General features: G+C 42.7%; 1 protein-coding gene across 1 annotated transcript in view; it reads left to right on the top strand.

Annotated features, from left to right (window-relative positions):
• Positions 1 to 12,864, top strand: part of ARFIP2 (ARF interacting protein 2) — a 120,272-nt gene extending 107,408 nt beyond the window's left edge. The window contains exons 6-8 of the mRNA XM_089671629.1: positions 343 to 500; positions 7,401 to 7,575; positions 8,599 to 12,864. Of these exons, the coding sequence (XP_089527755.1) occupies positions 343 to 500; positions 7,401 to 7,575; positions 8,599 to 8,754 (489 nt within the window). The 3' untranslated portion in view covers positions 8,755 to 12,864. The remainder of the gene's footprint in view (positions 1 to 342; positions 501 to 7,400; positions 7,576 to 8,598) is intronic.
• The last annotated feature ends 9,540 nt before the right edge of the window (positions 12,865 to 22,404 follow it).

The following is a 22,404-nucleotide window of genomic DNA, read 5'->3' on the forward strand; positions in this document are numbered from 1 at the left end:
CATTTTTATTTCTTTTTCTTCTTTTCCTTCTTCTTGGTCACTGCTCATGTGCATTTTTTAAAATCAGTAGAAAGATCGGCCGATTTGTCCATCCAATCAGCCGAACGGCAAAATTGACCGATTTTTTTCCAACATGACCGACAAAAAAAAAGTCTCAAAATCACGAAAAACGGCCAACCAATTACCCCACTAACGATCCGAAAATCGGCCGATTGTTTTTTTTTTTTTGGTCGAAAAATCGGCCAATTTTCAACCCATCTATGGCCTGCACTAGTTATCACATGCTCCTGATGTGAGGTTTTGTGGGTAACTTACTTATGTTATTATTTTACCTCTCCGTAGGAAGAGTTCGGCTACAATGCAGAGACTCAGAAGCTCCTGTGTAAAAACGGAGAGACCCTGCTGGGGGCCATTAACTTCTTTGTGTCCAGTATCAACACCCTCATCAACAAGACAATGGAAGACACCCTGATGACAGTCAAGCAATATGAGACAGCCAGGTAAGTGGTGCAAATCCTGTCTAGGCATATCATACGGGCAGCATCATCCTTCTGAATACCCGAGGAACAAATTGTCATAAACAGTCCATGTTGTTCACAGCAGCCAATCGGATCCTTCCTTTACCTGCACCATCAGACACTGGCGTTCATCCACTATGGTAAAGTTTCTCTAGAGCAGTTGTTCTCAAGCTCCGATCAAGCAGAAACCAGTCATCCATGAAGTGAGTACACTTCGAAAGTAGCACGGAGAGGGTGGCATGTGGGGCTTGGAGCATCGTCCAGGACAGGGTGCAGCTCCCTCACATTCCTCCCACTATGTGTCTACTGGCTGCTCACACCAATGTAAGAGGGCTTGGTGTGGGTATATGTACAGGCGTACCTCGGTTTACCAACGCCTCGGTTAACGTCATTTTCAGTTTCCAAATGCTTGAGGTGATTGTAGCCATATTAGTGCATTTGTGACAGAAACAAGTACTGTCCGGGATACTTTTTTTATTTACACTAACATACAATTTTGAGGACAAGCTTTCGGGGTATGTCCCCTTCTTCAAGGTCCAGGCAGTTTCCGAATGAAAATAATGCCTCGGTTTACAATTTTTTTTTCGCAATACGAATGGCTTAATTGGTTTTCAATGCATTTACGATTTTTTTTTTTAATCATGTCCCTTTATGCCTTTATAGTGCACTTTATAAAGCGTTTTGAACAGATAAAACTTTTTTGACTTTTTTTTTCTGACCTCCAGAATGGATTAATTGGTTTTCAATGCAAATTGAAAGTAAAAATGGTGCCGCGCCCTTATATTATAACCGTGAATAAATAAATGAAATACATTTTTTTTTTAAATATTAATTCAGTAATTAAATAATAAATAATTGCCCTTGATTTGTCAAAATATAAAATGTGCAACTCATTATTATAGAGATATATAAGACATCAATTATGGAGAAAAAAAAAAATTAAATGAATAAAATAATTGAACATATAAAAATGTATATAATTAAAATTAATTAATAAAAATATATGTACTTAAAATTAATAATTCATAAATGTCCAATATAGTTGAAGATCTAATCATGTATTTGATCCCATCAGAGTGGGACTATTCACTGCAAATTAACTGTTCACATAATTCCAGATAAAAATGCATTTACAAATTAATTTTTAATCGTGTCCCTGTACAGTATTTATGCCTTTAATGTGCACTTTATAAAGAGTTTTGAACAAATAACAGACTTTTTTTTACTTTTTTCTGACTTCCGGGACGGATTAATTGGTTTTAAATGCATTCCTATGGGAAACCGCTTTTCGGTTTACAAATTTTTTGCAATGCAAAAACTCCCGCAGAACAAATTCAATTCGTAAACCGAGGTACGCCCGTATTATCCTTTACTCCTAGGGACGCTTTCATGGCTTTGGGGTGACTGTACAGCTGATATGGGGACCTAAGGCAGGCCATATACAGACAGAAATTCGCTTGATTCCACCATCAACACAGACAGTATTGACAGGGTAATCCCTCCCGGCCCCCCATTGGGAGAAGACAGTGATTATTGCTAGTGGCTATACCACCCGCTAGCAATCATCATGTAAAAGTTGATTGATCGATCACTTGAATGCATTCAGCCTGTCCATACATGGTTCAAATTTCAGCCAGTTCCTGCTGAACTAGCCAAGATTCAAACCGTCTGTGGCCAGCTTGGTACTCTTCAGCTGCTGTAGAAGTCCCAAGTCTCAGCTTAACTTGCAAGTAGAGCCAAAGTAGGTTTGTTCATTCACATCAATACTATCATATTGTTAGATAGTCCCATGTACAGCTCTAAAACTTCTCCAGAGCCCCTTCCATTCTCTAGAACTCCCTAGCTCAATCGGTCCAGCTATTTCCCACTCTATCCAGTACAGATAGTGGGAGGGAGAGGGTCAGAATGATGTCTACGCCAACGTAGACCCTGTAGCTAAACTATAAAGGATAGCCTAGGAAAGGCTGTATGTGTACCTAGTGGTGTATTTAGGTTTTGTGCTGCCCTAGGCAACAGAAAAATCAGCTGCACCTACGGACACCGACCAACACCCCCCCCCCATTCCCCCTCCTGCGGAGAGAGCCGGACATTGACCAACAACATCCCTGGCCCCCTAGATAGATAGATAGATAGATAGATAGACACTCATCTGCACAGCTCTGGACATCCCTGGGAACAAGAGTCTGGCTCTACTTACACCATCAAACAGCCTCTCTCAGGTCCTACCCGGTTCCCATCACTCGTGTCCCTTCTTCCATCTCTTCTCTTGAGAGGAGGTGCTGCCCCCCTGAAAAATGCCGCACTAGGCAAGTGCCTTGTGGTAAATACACCCCTGTGTGTGCCTGAAAAGAGTAGGCCAATGACTGGCTAATGGCACCACAGCACACATAGAGCTGGTAGCTTGCTCTGCAAAGAAGGAGCCACACTGGTGAACATAAGACCTGCAAACTGCATCTGGATCACACTGGAACGGATCACAGTAAGGATCGCCAAAGTATAAGGATTGTTCCATGGCAGAGCAGGAAATTCAAGATCTCACAGGGCATGAAGTCTAAGAGCCAGCTGGTATTCACCAGGGGCCCCTTCACTGGGTTTTGGATTTAGTGGTGTGCTGACTCCAGATCGCAGTCCCCAGGTTTACCCTGTTTTAGCACCATGGACCAAAAGTCAGTCAGGCACCAGAAAGTAGGACTGGAGCAGATCATAGCTAACACTGCAGGTAAGAGTGGAGTGACTGGGTCTACGGGTAACAGTCTGGAGGTCAGTGCTGGCTGAGGACACAGTTAATTAGGATACAAGCCAGAGGTCAGGGTACAACTGAAATAAGTGGAAGAATGCAGGCTGGATAGCAGGAAGGCTCACCAGAGGTATGGCAGCTAGCTTGTGAAAGTTTTCCTTGGGTGCTGAGTTTATATGGGCCGGCCAGAGGGAGAAGGACACTTTAGCAGAGAGGAGGTGGCTCTGATAGGTAGTAGACATGACAGAGAAGAGCCTGTCAAGGTTCCAACCTATCAAAGCCAACTCTTTGACTATAATGCGGGAGAAGGGCTCTGTGATTACTGTGGCCATGGGTACTGTCAGAACCTGGGATAGGATGGGACAGAAGCACTCTGGGTAAAACCTGGAAGTGCACGTGGCCATGCACCATAGAGGAAGAGGCAACGATGTATATAAATTCAAGAACAGAAATGGCGGATCTGCCAATAACACATTTTCTGTCTCAGGGTGACAATGCTCATCCGCCCTATTGTATCTATGAATGAGCAACGTTCTCACCATAGGACAAGGAACTGTGTTAGGCCTACAGAACACATCCCCATCTCCTCTTCTCCATAATATAGGGGGGAGGTTTTCTGTAGCTCATAAATATTGCTGGAACAGTATAACTGATAATAGTACAACACAGAAATCTATAAGCTCACTGCATTTCTGGCAATAATAACAATTATTGTTTTGCACTTACCAGGTATAACAAAAAACTTTCCATGGTATATTTACCAGACAAAAGGAAACAGATCAGATAAGGATGTTGTTAGGAATTTAAATACACTTTAGGTTAGGGCATCACAGTGGCTAAATGGTTAGCACTTCTGCCTGGCAGTACTAGGGTCGTTGGTTCGAATCCCAGCCACGCAACCACCTGCCTGGAGTTTGCATGTTCTCTCTGTGACTTTGTGGGTTTCCTCCGGGTACTCCGGTTTCCTCCCACACTCCAAAGACATGCTGGTAGGTTAATTGGATCCTGTCTAAATTGTCCTAATTTGTTTATGTATGAATGTAAGTTAGGGACCTTAAATTGTACACCCCTTGAGGGTTAGGGACTGATGTGAATGTACTATATGTGTAAAGCGCTGCACAAATTGACAGTGTTATAGAAGTACCTGAAATAAATAAATAGGTTAGAAGATCTGTTGGTAAATGTATTTCTGGCTTTTTTCATGGATAGCAGTTTTATCATTTTAACCACTAGATGGCAGGCTGGTTCTTAAATCCTCCAGTTTTGGCATTGGTTCCTTTGGTAATGTACAGACTGCTATTGAACCCATAGTTCACAGGGAGCCCTATTCTACAGAAACAGTCCTTTTCTGAACTTTAAACCCTACATTCTGCTTTTCTTCAAAACTGGTCCAGTATAGGTTGTAAAGTTCTAACTAGGCCTCTTGCACAAGGACCTCTGAGCCCATGCAGCGTAAGTTCCAGCTAATTCCCCCACCCGGAACGCCCAGGTGCTGCGTACAGCCAACTGATAGACATGAACTGCTGTTCACAGCTGCGCTGGAGCATACAACGGTATTCCCATAAACAGGAGTACAAGCTAGAGTTGCACTGATAATGGTATCGGTGCCGATACGAAGCAGTTACACTGATCCCCACTACACACAAAGACTGGGGGGGGACATTCTTCATCATCATCATCATCATCACCATCATCACCTGCCTGGGACTTCTTTTGTTTTTTGTGTTGAATATGACCTACACGCAGTGACTGGAGCTTTTCCGTCATTTATATCTAGATCACTATGACCCTGCTTCAGCCTTGGTTCACGCAGGAGTAGTTGCGGGAAACCACATGTGATTTGGACAGGAATCACACCACATTAATGTTGAAATCACATGTGATTTGGACAGGAATCGCACCACATTAATGTTGAAATCACATGTGATTTGGACAAGAATCGCACCGCATTCCTGTTGAAATCACATGTGATTTGGACAGAAATCGCACCGCATTAATGTTGAAATCACATGTGATTTGGACAGGAATCGCACCGCATTCCTGTTGAATTCATGTGATTTGGACAGTAATCGCACCACATTAATGTTGAAATCACATGTGATTTGGACAGGAATCGCACCGCATTAATGTTGAAATCACATGTGATTTGGACAGGAATCGCACCGCATTAATGTTGAAATCACATGTGATTTGGACAGGAAGCAAACCGCATTAATGTTGAAATCACATGTGATTTGGACAGGAATCCCACCGCATTCCTGTTGAAATCACATGTGATTTGGACAGGAATCGCACCGCATTAATGTTGAAATCACATGTGATTTGGACAGGAATCGCACCGCATTAATGTTGAAATCACATGTGATTTGGACAGGAATCGCACCGCATTAATGTTGAAATCACATGTGATTTGGACAGGAATCGCACCGCATTAATGTTGAAATCACATGTGATTTGGACAGGAATCGCACCGCATTAATGTTGAAATCACATGTGATTTGGACAGGAATCGCACCGCATTAATGTTGAAATCACATGTGATTTGGACAGGAATCGCACCGCATTAATGTTGAAATCACATGTGATTTGGACAGGAATCGCACCACATTCCTGTTGAAATCACATGTGATTTGGACAGGAATCGCACCGCATTAATGTTGAAATCACATGTGATTTGGACAGGAATCGCACTGCATTAATGTTGAAATCACATGTGATTTGGACAGGAATCGCACCACATTCCTGTTGAAATCACATGTGATTTGGACAGGAATCGCACCGCATTAATGTTGAAATCACATGTGATTTGGACAGGAATCGCACCGCATTAATGTTGAAATCACATGTGATTTGGACAGGAACCGCACCGCATTAATGTTGAAACCACATGTGATTTGGACAGGAACCGCCCTGCATTCCTATTGAAATCACATGTGATTCCTTGCAGTGCAGTTTAAAGCTCATTCATTTTGTATGGGCTCAGATCGCACCGCACGAAGATAATAGGTTTCTGTAATTGGTATTGGCGAGTACCTGATAAAAAGTATCGGTACTCGTTCTTAAAAATCTGGTATTGGTGCATGCAAAAAATGTTGTAACTCGTCTTCCATTTGTAAGTTCTTCCAATCCATCACTGCTCTCCACTGTTGGGACACAGATAATTATGGTGTGACCATAGTTTCATAAACATGAAAGTTTTCAGGGTAGCACCATAATCTCTTCTTAGAACACAAGGTATTTACATGTCTTATTCCATGCCATATCCCACAAATAAGAGGATTATTCCTCATTTCAGGACCATGGGTGGTTATGATGTCTTTTTTGGGTCTCAGACCGTACTCCATAGAAGACATGCTTTCCGTACACTGCTCTATTGATGGTCAATACATCTGAAAAAGCTGTATGCAACTTGGAATGATTGGCTCTATAATATTAGACTGTATGTGTATTATAAACAACAAATGAACCCCAAGTGATTCAGTAGGGCTGTTAATAGACAAATTAATAAGTCACTAATTAATGAAAGTCCATAAATTCATTCCAACGTGATAATCTTCTATTTGTTTCGTAAAACCGGAATCACCACGTGTTCAAGAAAAAGCGGTCCCCTTTCGAGTGTACACTCACCAAATTTCCATGCCTCCCACTCTCATGGTCGGCATATATCGCTTTGAAAAACTCCAAATAAAAAGAAAGTATGGCAATATCAGTATATCTTGTGTGTTCCAGCAGACAGCCATTAACATCACGCCAGCACCCCAAACCTTTCCGGCCGCAGATCGTAGCCCGCACTCCGCTCACTCACCTATTTATAAAGAAATGAAACAAATGGTCACCCCATAATTATTTGTGTCCCAACAATAAAGGACAATAATGGACTGGAAGAAAAGTTATACCTCAGCTGCTTTGGTCTGGGACAGGTTGCTGCTATCACCTGTCAGCTGTACGATGATTGCCATTTTTTTTACACGGTCAACTTTAGTGCAGCTTACACATTAAAAAAAATGCAGTGCCTATCCCAAATATACTTCCAAATTACTTTTAAGTAAGCTTTGTGGTTCCTTCTGGTAATGATTTGCTTGAACACTACAGAATCTTCAAAAGAGGTTCATCAAATACATTTTCTGTAATTCTGTGTCTCACAGGCTTGAATATGATGCTTATCGAGCTGACTTGGAAGAGCTGAGTCTGGGTCCGCGGGATGCAGCCACCTTGTGCCGCATTGAGATTGCCCAACAAAACTTCCAGATACATCGTATCAAATATGAGAAGCTGCGTGGGGATGTAACAATAAAACTGCGCTTCTTGCAGGAAAATAAGGTATTGGAAAAAAACTCTCATCCCTTTTAGAAATGACTAATTTACCTCAAATTGTTTGGCCTCCCGAACAGTCACAACTGCTGACTTCATCATGACTGCCAGTAGCTCTGCTAAAGTCTTCCATGACCTCCAGTCGCTCCACTAATCTTCCCATGACAGCCAGTCTTTCTACTGACCTCATTATGACTGGCAGTCACTTTACTGGCCTTCCTGTCATTGTCAGTAATTCTACAAACCTCAACATGACTTTAAAATTACACAACTGCTCTGTAGTCTGCAACATGACTGCCAGTCACACTTCCAACTTTGCCATGACCACCAGTCAACCCTTCTGACCTCAACATGACCGCCAGTTGCTCTGTTGATTTCATCATGACTGTACTGACTTCACCATGACATCATTCAGTCCCACACTCGTCAGGACCACCTGTCATTCTGACTGCCAGTTATCCTGCTGGTCTCACCATGACCACCAGTCCCGCTGCTGACATCACTATGACTGCCAGTCTCCCTGCTGACATCATCATGATTGCCAGTCATGCTGCTGAACATACCATGATAGTCAACTGCTGCACCAGTCTCTCTGCAGATCTTGCCATGATAATTAGTCAATCTGCTGACTTCACCACAACAGCTAGTCACTCTGGTGACTTTTGCCATGACCCCCAGTCGCTCTACTGACCTCACCATGACCACCATTGACTGTGTTCACTTCAAAATGACTCTGTGCTAAACTCAACAAGACCACAAGCCTTTCTGCCAACCTTTCAATGACAACCAGCCATTCAACATAATTCATCATATTCTTCAACTACTCTACTGATCTGTCCATAGCCATCAGAACCTGGGCCAAAGTCACGATGATAGCTGAGAACTATGCTAACCTCACCACATCCTTTCTCCTACCCCAGCATATCCAACAGTCCCTCTGCCAACCACACCAGGATCAACAGTAAATATATAGACCTCATGACACAGATGTAAAAGATTTGATTAACGCTGCTCATTCTCCTCTTTAAACAGGTGAAAGTCATGCACAAGCAACTGCTTCTCTTCCATAATGCCATCTCCTCCTATTTTGCTGGGAATCAACAACAACTGGAAGCTTCACTGCAACAGTTTAACATCAAGCTTAGCAGTGCGGCCAGCGACAAACCCTCATGGCTGGAGGAGCAGTGACTCCCTCCCCCGTCTGTACATTTGTGATTGCGTGTGTTATATATATGTCATTGTTGGTGTGCATGAAGGATAGGAGTACTGTGTGGGAATGCAAGTGTTGATGTGTGAGTAGTATATTGTTCAGGTTCTGAAGAGTGTGTGATTGATGTGTTGCTGAGTCTGACAGCTGGCATTTTACAGCTCACAGTGTAGATCACCAAAGTTCATATTTACTTTTTAATCGAGTTGTCCATTAAAATCCATTTCTGCTGCTTTGAGTGATCTGGGCCAGTGTTGGTCAATGACCCTGAGCCCAATTCTAATGTTTTTGTGGACCATGATGTGGACCTTTCACACACTACATTGTTCCTTTTTAACTAGAAGAGAAACCTTCTCAGTAAATACTTTCTGTGCCCACCATTCTAAAGGTCTCATCTACTCCAGTCCACTTCCTCGAAAATCCCATACACTTTGTCATATTTGTCAATCCACTGTGTGCTCTTCCATACAAACCATTTGCTGTCCATTCCCAGATCTGAAGATTTCATCCACTATCATGCATTGTACTAGTTGCCTCATCCAGTGCTTTCTCTGCTCTTCCAAAGATCCTTCTACTTAGAGGTCCTATTCACTGTAGGCTTTATTTTTCCCAAGTTTCATTCGCTATTCACTCAACTTTGTTATGGAGTTTACAATCCTCTATACAACACATCACATCTACTTTCCGCTTCATTCTACTCTCTACATCTCATCCTGTCTACCATATATCTTATCCAAGCCATATTTTACTGTTACACACATTTCATCCAGTGTATACTCTGCTCATCCATATAGCTCCTGCTCTCTGTCCTTTTCTCTTTCTCACATCTCATCCATTCTACACTCTTTGATTTCATAGATCTCATTGTGTCTATATTTCACTTTGACGTGCATATAATTCACTCTACACTCCGTTCTTCTAAAATCTCATCTACTCTACACACACTGCTCTTCATTAATCTCCTCCCTCAAACTCTGCTCTTCCATCTTGTGCAATTTACACTTTGCTCTTCCATACATCCATAAACTCTTCACTCCACATATCTGACCCACTCTACACTTCTCCTATACATCTCATGCTGTCTATTTTCTGCTTCTTCTCATTCCATTCTACACTGCTCTCTTCCATACATTTCATCCACTCTACACTTCACTTCCACAAATCTCATCCTCTGCATACTCTGCTATTTCATACATCTCTTCTACTATACACTCCCCTCTTCCATACATTTCATCTACTCTACACTCTTCCATTCATCTTTTCCACTGCCAAACATCTCATCCTCTGCATACTCTGCTATTTCATACATCTCTTCTACTATACACTCCCCTCTTCCATACATTTCATCTACTCTACACTCTTCCATTCATCTTTTCCACTGCCAAACATCTCATCCTCTGCATACTCTGCTATTTCATACATCTCTTCTACTATACACTCCCCTCTTCCATACATTTCATCTACTCTACACTCTTCCATTCATCTTTTCCACTGCCAAACATCTCTTCCTCTGCATACTCTGCTATTTCATAAATCTCTTCTACTATACACTCCCCTCTTCTATACATTTCATCTACTCTACACTCTTCTCTTCCATTCATCTCTTCCACTTCTACACTTCACTTCCACACATCTCATCCTCTGCATTCTCTGCTATTTCATACATTTCTTCTACTATACACTCCTCTCTTCCATACATTTCATCTACTCTACACTCTTCTCTTCCATTCATCTTTTCCACTGCCAAACATATCATCCTTTGCATACTCTATTTCATAAATCTCTTCTACTATACACTCCCTTCTTCCATACATTTCATCTACTCTACACTCTTCTCTTCTATTCATCTCTTCCACTTCTACACTTCACTTCCACACATCTCATCCTTTGCATACTCTATTTCATTAATGTCTTCTACTATACACTCCACTTTTTCAAAACGTCTCGTTCTTTCCTCCCTTTGCTCTTTCATACATCTCATCCACTCCGCACTCTTGTCTTTCATAGATCTCATCAAGTCTACACTCCACTCTGACATGCACCCAATTTACTCTACACTCCGTTCTTCTACAATCCCATCTACTCTACACTCCGTTCTTCTACAATCCCATCTACTCTGCACTTCACGTTTTCACATATATGACCCTTTAATTTTCCACACTTCTTATCCTCTCTACACTCAACTGTTCCATACATTTTATCCCTTCTACACTTTGCTCTTCCACACATCTCATCCTCTTTACACACCACACATCTCATCTTCTTTAAACTCTCGCCTTCCACAGATGACTCCACTTCACTCTTCAACATATCTCACCTTCCACCCCAACAGAGCACTCCTTTAGCTCAGGTCATAAAACCCTAACAATATTTTCCTACATCCTCAAAGAAAAAGCCTAGATAGGTCAGGGGATCTGGAGCTAATCAACAAAACCTTGTGATCTAAATTCATAGTAGAAAACTGTTGGAAATACTCGAGGCGTGACGATATGACTGTGAAAACTTGTGTTTTGAGGTTATATCATCTTTCCAGCTTATACTATTGATATTAGGTTATTTTTCTTTGCCTGATTGGTATTGTTGTGATTTCATGTGTGTTCCCCTGGTAGACCTTCCTCACACTTTCCTTTCATGGACTATTGTAAATGCAGAGATTACAGCTAGACCCCAACCCCAACAGTTATGCTTCTAGTTGTATCATATAAGGAATGATGATATATTATCATGGGAAGTGAGTAGTAATAGTAAGCCATCCGAAACTCCACTGCTAGTGGGAAATCACAAAAGGGGGGTTTGCTCATGATGACTCCCTAGCAGTGTTGATGTTGGCGATGGTTTATGCAAGAGACATGCGTATCTGAGGGTGGGTTATGTTATTACTGGCATGTGTGCTGGTGACATGAGGGAAGCCGCTGTGTGAGCTTTAGTCACCAACGTTCAGGCATACTTTGTCTCTTCAAAGGTATAATATAGGCCTAAGTTTGGTGAGTGTGACTGCGTAAGACATTTCAGCTTGATTTGGTATAGCAATTTGTCCTGTAGTCATAAGTGTCTATACCTGGTGTAAATGTGTATAGTTTTTATCCAGGGAGAGTAGCTCTCTAATCCGGTTTCAAGTTTGTGTGTGTTTCCTGCTGGTGCTATGCTGTGCACACATGGGCCAATACTGCCACCAGGGGCGGACTGACCATTTGGAAACACGGGCACTGCCTGAGGGCCTGGGGTCAGTAGGGGGCCCCATGAGATGCCCCTGGTACCTTTTTCATAGGCTTTTTTGAGTTTGGACAAGGACACAGAGGCCCCATGATCCCCTATTGCCCGGGGGCCCCATGAGTTGTCAGTCCGCCCCTGCCTGCCACTTGAGTTACCAAGACCCAACTGCTGGTCTCTTCTGCCTGAGCAGCTACATTTCTTATCATCAGGGCCTGCAGCTTCAGATTGACCACACATCCAGGCCAAATCCTGGCCAATCAAGAGAAGCCATCTGCCAGCTGTTTTTTTTTTTTTCCCCCGCATCTTGGCTAATGATCTTGTCTGTTTGATCACTCACAATCATTGCAGCCATTCTCAGACCGAATGGGAGGTTGCATTGGATCTGTGTTGTGGAATCTCCGTAATATTACAATTTGTATGTCCAGCATAGCACTCTACCCTGATGTGTATATGAAGGTGCGTGCCTGTATGCGTGTATATGTGTGTGTATCTTGCGTGAGTAACACTCCGTCCCAGGCCATAATGGTACGATACTCCAGAACTACAGATGCTTCCCTGTACTCAACATTCGCAATATTTACATGGGGTAACATGCACATTGCTGACTTGTAATATTACTAACTAGGTCTGCCCTGTGTAAGTGAGATTGGGACGCGTGCTCTATCACCTGCCCTGTAGTATGCGTAGAGCCGTGCGGTTGGTATTTATGAAGAGTGGTTAACCCTCATGGATGTATTGGTAGTATGGTCCAGATTTCATAGCGGAATGCCGGTTTGGATTTAAGTGCATTTGGCCTGAGAGGTCGTCTCATTTCTGTTCAGGAGCAAAAGGTTATGGGAACATTTCTGTAAATCTGAATTAAACTAATGAAGACACTAGCAATGTGTGGTCTGTCAATGTCACTTCCAGAATACAATTTAGATGTCTTAGCCAGATATGGCTTATGTCCATGTGTTGTCTGCCCCTTTACTGTGTTGCCATATTTTCTGGCGTATAAGACGACTTTTTAACCCATGAAAACCTTCTCAAAATGTGGGGGTCGTCTTATACGTCGGGTGTTGTTTTATAAGCCAGTATACGGCGTGCTGAAACTTACCGGTGTTGCGGCAAGATCTGTCTCCCGTGAAGATCTGTCCCCCTTGAAGCAACTGCGCATGTCACAGTTTTAGGCATAAGAAGCCGATCGCCGATCAACAACATTAGCATTGAGCTGACACAGGTAACCCCTTTTCTGCTGCACCGCTGATCACACTTAAACACACAGCTGATCCCGCGGATCACTAGCTGCTGCCGATGCTCCAGCATGATAATCAAAGATGCGTATTGGGGAGCATCATCGATGGGAGTGAGGACAGTTACATGGGGGGGGATTGTGACATGAGGAGGACAGTGACATGGGGAGGACACTAACATGTGGGGGGGGTCAGTGACATGGGTGGCCATAACATGTGGGGGGGGGGGCAGTGACACATGGGGGGGCATGACATGTGGAGGACAGTGACATGTGGGGAGCCAGTGACATGAGGGGGGGACTGACATGGGAGGACAATGATGTGGGGGGGGGGGAAATGACATGGGGAGGACAGTGACGTGGGGGGAGGACAGTGGGGGGGCCTGACATAGAGATGACAGTGAAATGTGGGGGGGGGAGTGAAAAGGGGCTGTGACATGGGGGGGGCAGTGACACGAGGGGAGGCACTGACATTGAGAGGACAGTGACATGGAGAGGACAGTGACACAAGGGGAGGCACTGACATGGAGAGGACAGTGACATGAGAGGGGGCAGTGACATGGGGAGGACAGTGACATTTGGGGGGGGGGGTGACATGGGGTAGTCTTATACGGTGAGTATAGCCCAAACCCTATATTTTAACAGGAAAAGTAGGGAGTTGTCTTATACGCCGGAAACTACGTTATTTTCCTCCTCCTGTACTGCCTGCTGTCTTGGGTACCTCTGTCTCCTATCTGGAGCCTTTCATCCTGATATTGTTTGTTCCGTGTGTTTCTTCTTTCCCCCTGACCTGTATCTTGTGCTCTCTACATACTTTATACCCTCTTCCTCTGCCTATCCTGAGCCATTCATGTCTATACCATGTCACCTCTCCTTCCTTTGTCTCAGTCATCTTTTCTTTTTTCCCCCCATCTCTATTCACTTTATGTCTCTTTGATCTCCTCTGCCACGAGCATCAGTTTTTTTTTTTCCATTTCATCTACTCTGGTGCGGTAGACTGTCTTTTCTACACTGCGTGGGTAAATGTTTGTGAATACCGCACCATCATACCTACCTATATGGACAAAAGAATTTGAGAATCTCTACAAATAATTTTCAATTAAAAGCAGAACATCACTGCATCTGAGCACCACAAACCAAAAATGCTGTTTGATTAATTTTTAATATTCAAAGCAAACTCTCCCATCCACCAATGTCTCCATGCTTTATTTTGCTGAAAAATCAAGTTATAAAACACCCCCTAGCATTTCTGGCCATGGTGATCTTGAGTAGTGGCAGGTGATTCATGTAGCATTTAGTTTGTGGAATCCATCTGCCCTTAGGTCAGGCAGGTGGGTGTGCTTTAAGAAAACCCCTCCCATCCTGACGACTCTTGTGCCTAGGCCTGGAAACTAGGAAGTAATTGAAGAAATTAAAAAAAAGAAGTTTAAAACAAGCAAATATGATTATTATTATACAGGATTTATATGGCGCCAACAGTTTGCTCAGCACTTTTCAATATACCGGGAGATAATACAGTTCAATACAAGATCGAAAGTAGGGCCCTGCTCCTTGGAGCTTACAATCTAGGAGGGAGGGGAAATATGATATATTTTCCTATTTGCTAATGCTTGCAGCATAAGGATTAAAACAGTCAAACAATCTTAGACAGAGAGTGAAGTTCTGCTTTCAAGTGTTACTAAACCCAGGACCCTGCATTCACTATATCCGGTCTCCCAGGACCCTGCATTCACTATATCTGCTCTCCCCGGACCCCGCATTCACTATATCCGCTCTCCCCGGACCCTGCATTCACTATATCCGCTCTCCCCGGACCCTGCATTCACTATATCTGGTCTCCCCGGACCCTGCATTCACTATATCTGCTCTCCCCGGACCCTGCATTCACTATATCTGCTCTCCCCGGACCCTGCATTCACTATATCCGCTCTCCCTGTACCCCGCATTCACTATATCCACTCTCCCTGGACCCTGCATTCACTATATCTGGTCTCCCACAGTACACAGAACATGGAAATGCAGCTATTTTATTAAATATAAACTGCTAAATACCTTTTTTAATCAGCAGTATATGCCGCCTTGTGACTTCTATCAGTGTTCAGCAGAGCACTGGTTAAAACTTGTAGGAGAAGTTTTAATTCTCCTGTAGCAGAATGCAAAACCTCTGGCTGGAGAGTGCTGATTGACCTTGTGCCGATCACATGCACTCTCCCAAGAAAAAAAAAACATCTAGCAATACACACCAAACTGAGCATGTGCAGCTTGCTCCTTCCCTCTGTTCTATCAGATATTTGCAAGACACTGGAAGAAAGGGAGGATCAGAGAAGTCAGGATCAAACATCTTTTTTACACAATGTGGAGGATTAACCCCTTAGGTTCCACAATAAGTATAACAAGCATGCTTTACTGCATCTACAGACTGATTTTGCTGTTGTGGGTTTAATAACACTTTAAGGATACTGCTGTTGCTGCAGGATATGACAACATTATGAACCAGTGGTTCTCAACTTTAATAAGACCAGTATCTGACAAATCCTTCCAAACCTTCAATGCAATACAAAAAAAGGTTTCTATTCACACAAAAAATACATGGAAATACAAAACTTAGGGATGAAGATTTGGAGAGGGTCAGGAGACCTGGTGGACTGTAGGGGATGGACTGTTAGGAGACCTGGTGGACTGTAGGGGATGGACTGTTAGGTGACTTGGTGGCCCTGTAGGGGATGGACTGTTAGGTGACTTGGTGGCCCTGTAGGGGATGGACTGTTAGGTGACTTGGTGGCCCTGTAGTGGATGGGGTTTCTTAAGGGTGCTGGAGACGTCTATTGGGGGATGGAGTGCTTGTTTTTCCTGCATTTGTCTACCTCTACCCCTTTATTCTCATTTCTGTGTTTTCTCTCATTCTAGTTATAATGGCCTTCCTTTCCACTTTGTGCTTTTTGTCTTGTCATCTGTAGTATTGGTTGTCGTAGTCCTTAAAGTAGAACGAAAGGCAAACTTTTTTTTTTTATTTTTCATTTTGGATAGATTGCCATTTGTGTCCCATCGGGGAGATTTCCCTTCACTTTCTGTTTCAAAGCCAAAATGGGAAATGAGAGGAAACACCTCCAAAGGGAGAGGATCTCTGGTTTTCACCAGAATTATTGTCACCATTGGAAGATTTTCCCTCTGTTTTTGTTCTGGTGATAACCCACAATGTTTTATTATTCAGGAAGAAATTTTTTTCCCAGCAGGAGCAAATTGGATCATGCTTTGCTGTTTTTTTTTGCCTTCCTCTGGATCAACTGTGGGTATAGGATTATAACTTTTTTTTTTCTTTTATATTTGAACTGGATGGACTTTTGTCTTTTTTCAGCCAGACTAATTATGTAACTATGTATAAAAAGTATACAAGGAAGTTTGGCTGACTCGCCATCAGTCTGCCAGTTGTCACCATTGTCTTGGGAATATAAAAATTATTTCAAGCTTCCATAGAGTAGAAGGATGTACAGAATGTAAATTTCCCAAAAAACTGTATATCACTAATCTATGACATTTCGCTAGTTGAATACTTCCCAGCATGCAGGGAAGATGAGTACTTGCATCAGTCTGCCAAGGTAGGAATGAAGACTTCCTAGCAGGAGTACTGCGTAGGGATACCTTTTCTTTTATATCTGATCTGCATAGGCTGGCATACAGGGATTAATGTAGGAGAAAACTTGAGAAGACATCGCATCAATAAGTATCAACTACAGAAATATCTGGGTTATGCTGCTGATCAGGAAACTTCACCGATATGAGAATATAAACATCAAGTCTAACAAGTAATACAACCAAAGTAGCTCACCTGTCGCTGGTTGTTGATGAGCGCTAGGTTTTGGCCCACAGCAGTCCAAATCATATGGAATTGCATCTCACCTTCTACTGTTGTTATAACTTTGTACAGAAACTCAGACCTCTGGAGTACAGAATAAGTAAAGTCGGGAATTTTATATCTGCAGAGGTTTATTTATTCCCATGAACAGCCATTACTCTACCTGGGGTTTCACAGTTCAGTTGATATTAAAAGTAATTCCTATGGCATACGTTACTAATTTGCATGTGTAGCTCATCAGATTTATTAAAAACTGTCTTTTATTTATGAAATGTTTTATTTGCTATGTAAATCTTTGTATAATTACTGTGTTTTCCTTGTTTACCCTTTATTTATAGTGCTGTGAAAAAGTATTTGCCCTCGTCCTAATATTTTATTTTTTTTGCATATTTGTCACACTTAACCTCCCTAGCGGTCTGATTATGTCCATATTTCTGTGCTCAAAGCAGTACATTTTTTGCATGGAAATATGTAGTTTTTTTTTATTGTAGGCCTGTCATTTTTAGGAATAACTCACTGAAATCTGTCCGAACAAGAGTCTAGTAAACATCCCGGGGATGAAAAAATTTGAAACCCGAAATCATAATTTATAATTTAATAAATAATCATAAAAAATAATATATTAAATTTAATTCAATAATATAATCAAACCAAAAACATTGAAATGTGAAATAGAGCGCCAAGTTCGCACATCGCTGAGCAAAGTCACAAAATCGTTTTCAGTGTCTGATGATGAATTTCCCCCACGAATCATCACTCAATTCTGCAAGTGGTTCTGATTTACTATCGCTGTTCTCTAGCCGGTCTAAAACTCCTTTTGACCTAAAGGGACGCTTTTTGGACGCCATGGACATTTCTCAGTTTCCAGGCAGAAAGAACGGTAAAAATGCAGGCAGGGTGCCGGACAAAGCACTCGGGACAAAATGTATGTGAAATGGTTTGATACAGGAATGTTATACTATGTGATTTTAGTGAATGTCACTTTTTGACATTTTTAAATTTCCCGCCAGTTCCGTCCCCCGTATGTCCCGACGTCGCAGGGAACGAAACCCGGAAGACAGATGCCGGCATCGGCCGTGGGAGATGGCCGGGGACACTGCAGGGGGGACATCGCGGGAGTGCAGGACAAGGTAAGTATAGAAGAGATCCCGCAGCAACGCCGCAGGGTATTCCCGAGTAGCTCGGGGTTACCACTTGTGGTGCTGAAACTGTACCCTGAGCTACACTCGGGAATACCACCAGGGAGGTTAAGTGATTCAGATCATCAAACAAACTTTAATCTTACAGAAAGATAACCCGAGTACATGCAAAATGCAGTTTGTAAATGAGGATTTTGTTTATTAAGGGAAAACAGCTGTCTAAACCTGCCTGGTCCTATGTGAAAAAGTAATTGCCCCCCTATACGTAATTGAAATTGTTGCCACCAAGAGTGGCACAACTAGTTATCAAGTGTTTGCGATACCTGGCAATGAGGCTTTCACATCGCTGTGGAGGAATTTTGGCCTACTCTTCTTTGCAGAATTGTTTTAATTCGGCCACATTGGAGGGTTTTCGTGCATAAACAGCCTGCTGTTTAAGGTTATGCCATAGTATCTCAATCGGATTTAAGTCAGGACTTTGACTAGGCCACCAATTTTTGGAAAGCTGAGTTAAATTTCACTCAACAAACTCAGGCCTGATTACAGTCAAACGTTGTGGTACTACATCCAGGTCCTGAAGCTGTAAATCAGCTCCAGACCATCAGTTTTTCATAATTGATGGAACCATAAATTCTGCTCTCTATCAGAAACTCCTGAAGGAGAATGTCCGGCCATCAGACAAAATTAAGGTATTGGAGTGGCCTAGTCAAAGTCCGGACCAAAATTGTATTGAGATGCTGTGGCATGACCAGGGGCGGACTGACCATTTGGAAACTCGGGCACTGCCCGAGGGCCCGGGGTCAGTAGGGAGTCCCATGAGATGCCCCTGGTACCTTTTTCATAGGCTTTTTTGAGTTTGGGCAAGGACACAGAGGCCCCATGATCCCCTATTTCCCAGGGGCCCCATGAGTTGTCAGTCTGCCCCTGGGCATGACCTTAAACAGGCTGTTCATACTCAAAAACCCTTCAGTGTGGCTGAATAAAACAATTCTGCAAAGAGTGTCCCGAAATTCTTCCAGAGTAATGTGAAAGGCTCGTTGCCAGTTATCGCAAACACTTGATTGGTTGTGTCGTCTTTGGCAGCAACAACTGCAATTATTAGGTTTAGGGGACAATTGCTTTTTCACATAGTCAGGCAGGTTTTGACTGTTTTTTTTCCCTTAATAAATGAAGTCATTATCTAAAAACTGTATTTTGTAAATACTTGGGTTATATTTCTGTATTGTTAACATTTGTTTGATGATCTGAATCATTTTAGTGTGACAAATTTGCAAAAACAAAATCAGGAATAGGGCAAATACTTTTTGACAGTACTGTGTAGCCGAACGATTGTGGACACCTCATCACCACACCTATATGAGATTGTTGGACATCTCATTTCAAAACCATGGACATTCATTTTAAGTTGCGTCCCTTTTCAGTCACACGCCTCCAGACTTCTAAAAGGATTTCCACAGGATTTTGGAGGGTGACTGTGGGAACGTGTGCTCTTTTAACCAATAGAACACTTGTGATGTCAGATACTTATGCTTGATGAGAAGATCTGGCTCACAACCCGTGTTCCAACCCATCCCAAAAGTGTTCAGTAGGGTGGAAGTCGGCTCCGTGCAGGACACTCCAATTCCTCCACACCAAACTGGTCAAACTATGTCTATATTGATGTCCCCACAAGCACTTAGTTTACATATTAAGGTCTATTAGCATTGAAGAAAGTGCCAGTACATGGCTCAAAAACTGGTTATAGGATCCTGTACAGAGAGTGTTGATAAATGGCTCATTTTCTAAATGGTCTGGAGTTGTGACTGGTGTACACCGAGGCTCTGTCCTGGGGTCATTTCTGTTTAATGTCTTTTTAATTGATACAGAAGTTGGGATAAATAGTTCAATCTCCATGTTCTGATGACACCAAGCAATGCTCAGCGATAACTTCATCACAGGTATAGTAACTATATGAGAAGACCTTCATTAAATAGAGGAGTGGGTAACTACATGGCAGATGAGGTTTAATTTTGGGAAATGTAAAGTAATGCACTTGGGTGCTGAAACTATGGGGGTTATTTATTAAAACTGGAGCAAAATCTGGTGCAGTTCTGCATAGAAAACTCTCAGCTTCCAGGTTTTATTGTCAAAGCGTAAGTGAACAGGCTAAAGTGTGAAGTTGATTGGCTTCCATGCACAGCTGCACCAGATTCTGAGTGCACCAGTTTTACTAAGTCTATCCCTAGGTGTGCAACTTATCACGTAGGGGGAGAACCTCTGGGGAAATCGAGGATGCAAAAAGTTCTGGAGGTCCTATTAAATCACAAACTCAGCAATAGCATGCAATGCCAAGCTGCAGCAGTCAAGGCCAGCAGACTATTATGCATTACAAAGGTTATTTACTCTGGTTCAGCCACAATATAAGTGTGAAATTCAGTTCTGGTCATCAATCTTCAAGAAAGATGTGTTTGAATTGGAGAGGCTCCAGAGAAAGGCAGAAATTAATAAGAAGGCTGAAGGACCTCAGTTATTAGGAACGACTACAAAAAATGTATGTATTCTTTCTGGAGAAAGGCTCATAAGAGATGATACGAATGCAGTATACAAATCTATCAATGGTGACTGGTATCAGGAAGAAACTTTAAGGTCTCTGAAAAAGACATATGGCCACTCTATTAAGCTATATGAGAAGCAGCTCAAGGCTCCATTCACACTTGTGTGACTTGTCATGTGACTTTGGACAGTAGTGTTGCATGACAAGTCACACCCCATGTTTTTCAATGACAACTGTTCAAATATTTGTGACTTAAAGTCGCAGCAACTTTCAAAAGGTTCCTGCACTACTTTGGTCTGACTTTGATGTGACTTGAGTGCCATAGACTGTAATGTAAACCCTCAAATGTCACATAAAAGTTGCAACTAAATGTTATACATGCGACAGTTTTGCAATAGTTGTCCAACACCATTGGTCAAAGGCAAAGTGGCATACAAGTAGCACCCAGCCAAAGTTGCACCAAGGTCACACAACTTTGAAGTTGTACAAGTGTGAATGGAGCCAAATTCTAAACTGGGGTACTTTATGGAACCTTACTATGTTAGGCTACATTCACACCTGCAAATGTGCCTGAAACCGATCACATGTAAGAAAAGAACCCCAGTAGGATTCCCCAGCGATTACCTTTGGGAGGCAGGGCCAGTCCTGGACTATTTTGTGCCCTAGGCAAGACCAGCTTGCGCCCCCCCCCCCCCCCCCCAAAAAAAAACAAAAAAAAAACATTTTTTAAAACAGTAGAAAAAAATTAAATCAACAAGATATGAAACTGTTAAATTTCTTTTAATTTGCAAGAATAAGTCATAAGATGCCACCAGCACCGATATTAAAGACAAGATATATATTAACTAAATATAAATTAACCAATCAGACAGAGAAAATAAAGTCAGAGTTACAAAACTCCAGTAGTAAGGGACTGAGTCTGAGAGGAACACTGGAAGGAGCTGCAGCTTAGCTGCTGCACTGGCCCCAGACACCCAGCATCTTCTTCTGTCCTTTCTTCCTCCCCTCTGCTGCCTCTCCCATCAGCTGAAGGATCATTTATGGCTTGGCGGCTTCCCACATGGTCAATCAGCATCTGATCCCCACACCCCAACCATTGTCCGCTCCCCTCCTCCTACCATCACCTCCTTAACCCACCATCCTCCTAGGCTCAGCTCACCTATGATGGCTGCTGCAGGGGTGTGGAGTCCAGGCTGTGGCTCTCTGAGGAGAGGCAACCTTCCAGCACTACACCGCTTCCCTCTCATACACATCGTGCCCCGATCATCCTACTCACATGGGATTAACCTTGAAACCAGAGCACACCCCTACCTATTGATTGGCTTCAGCTATGTAGAAAAAGGCGGAGCCAGTGCTGGACATGCCCCAATCGGTCGCTAGCTGAGCCATACAAAGCAATGTGCCGACACAGTGAAAGATGCACAGAGTAAAATATCACACAGTTAACCCCTTGATGACCCCAGATGTTAACCCCTTCCTGCCCAGTGTCATTTGTACAGTGCTGGTGCTTCTTATTAGCACTGATCATTGTATTAGTGTCATTGGGGATGTCAGTGGCAGTTAGTTCTCCCCCAGTATCAGAATGCCCACTGCAGTCCCACTAGAAGTCGTTGATCGCCACCATTACTAGAATAAAAAAAATCCCAGTATCTATACTGCCAT

The sequence above is a fragment of the Staurois parvus genome, unplaced genomic scaffold (assembly GCF_062004578.1).
Source record: "Staurois parvus isolate SC_StPar_1 unplaced genomic scaffold, SC_StPar_1.0 ptg000109l, whole genome shotgun sequence".
Taxonomy (NCBI): Eukaryota; Metazoa; Chordata; class Amphibia; order Anura; family Ranidae; genus Staurois; species Staurois parvus.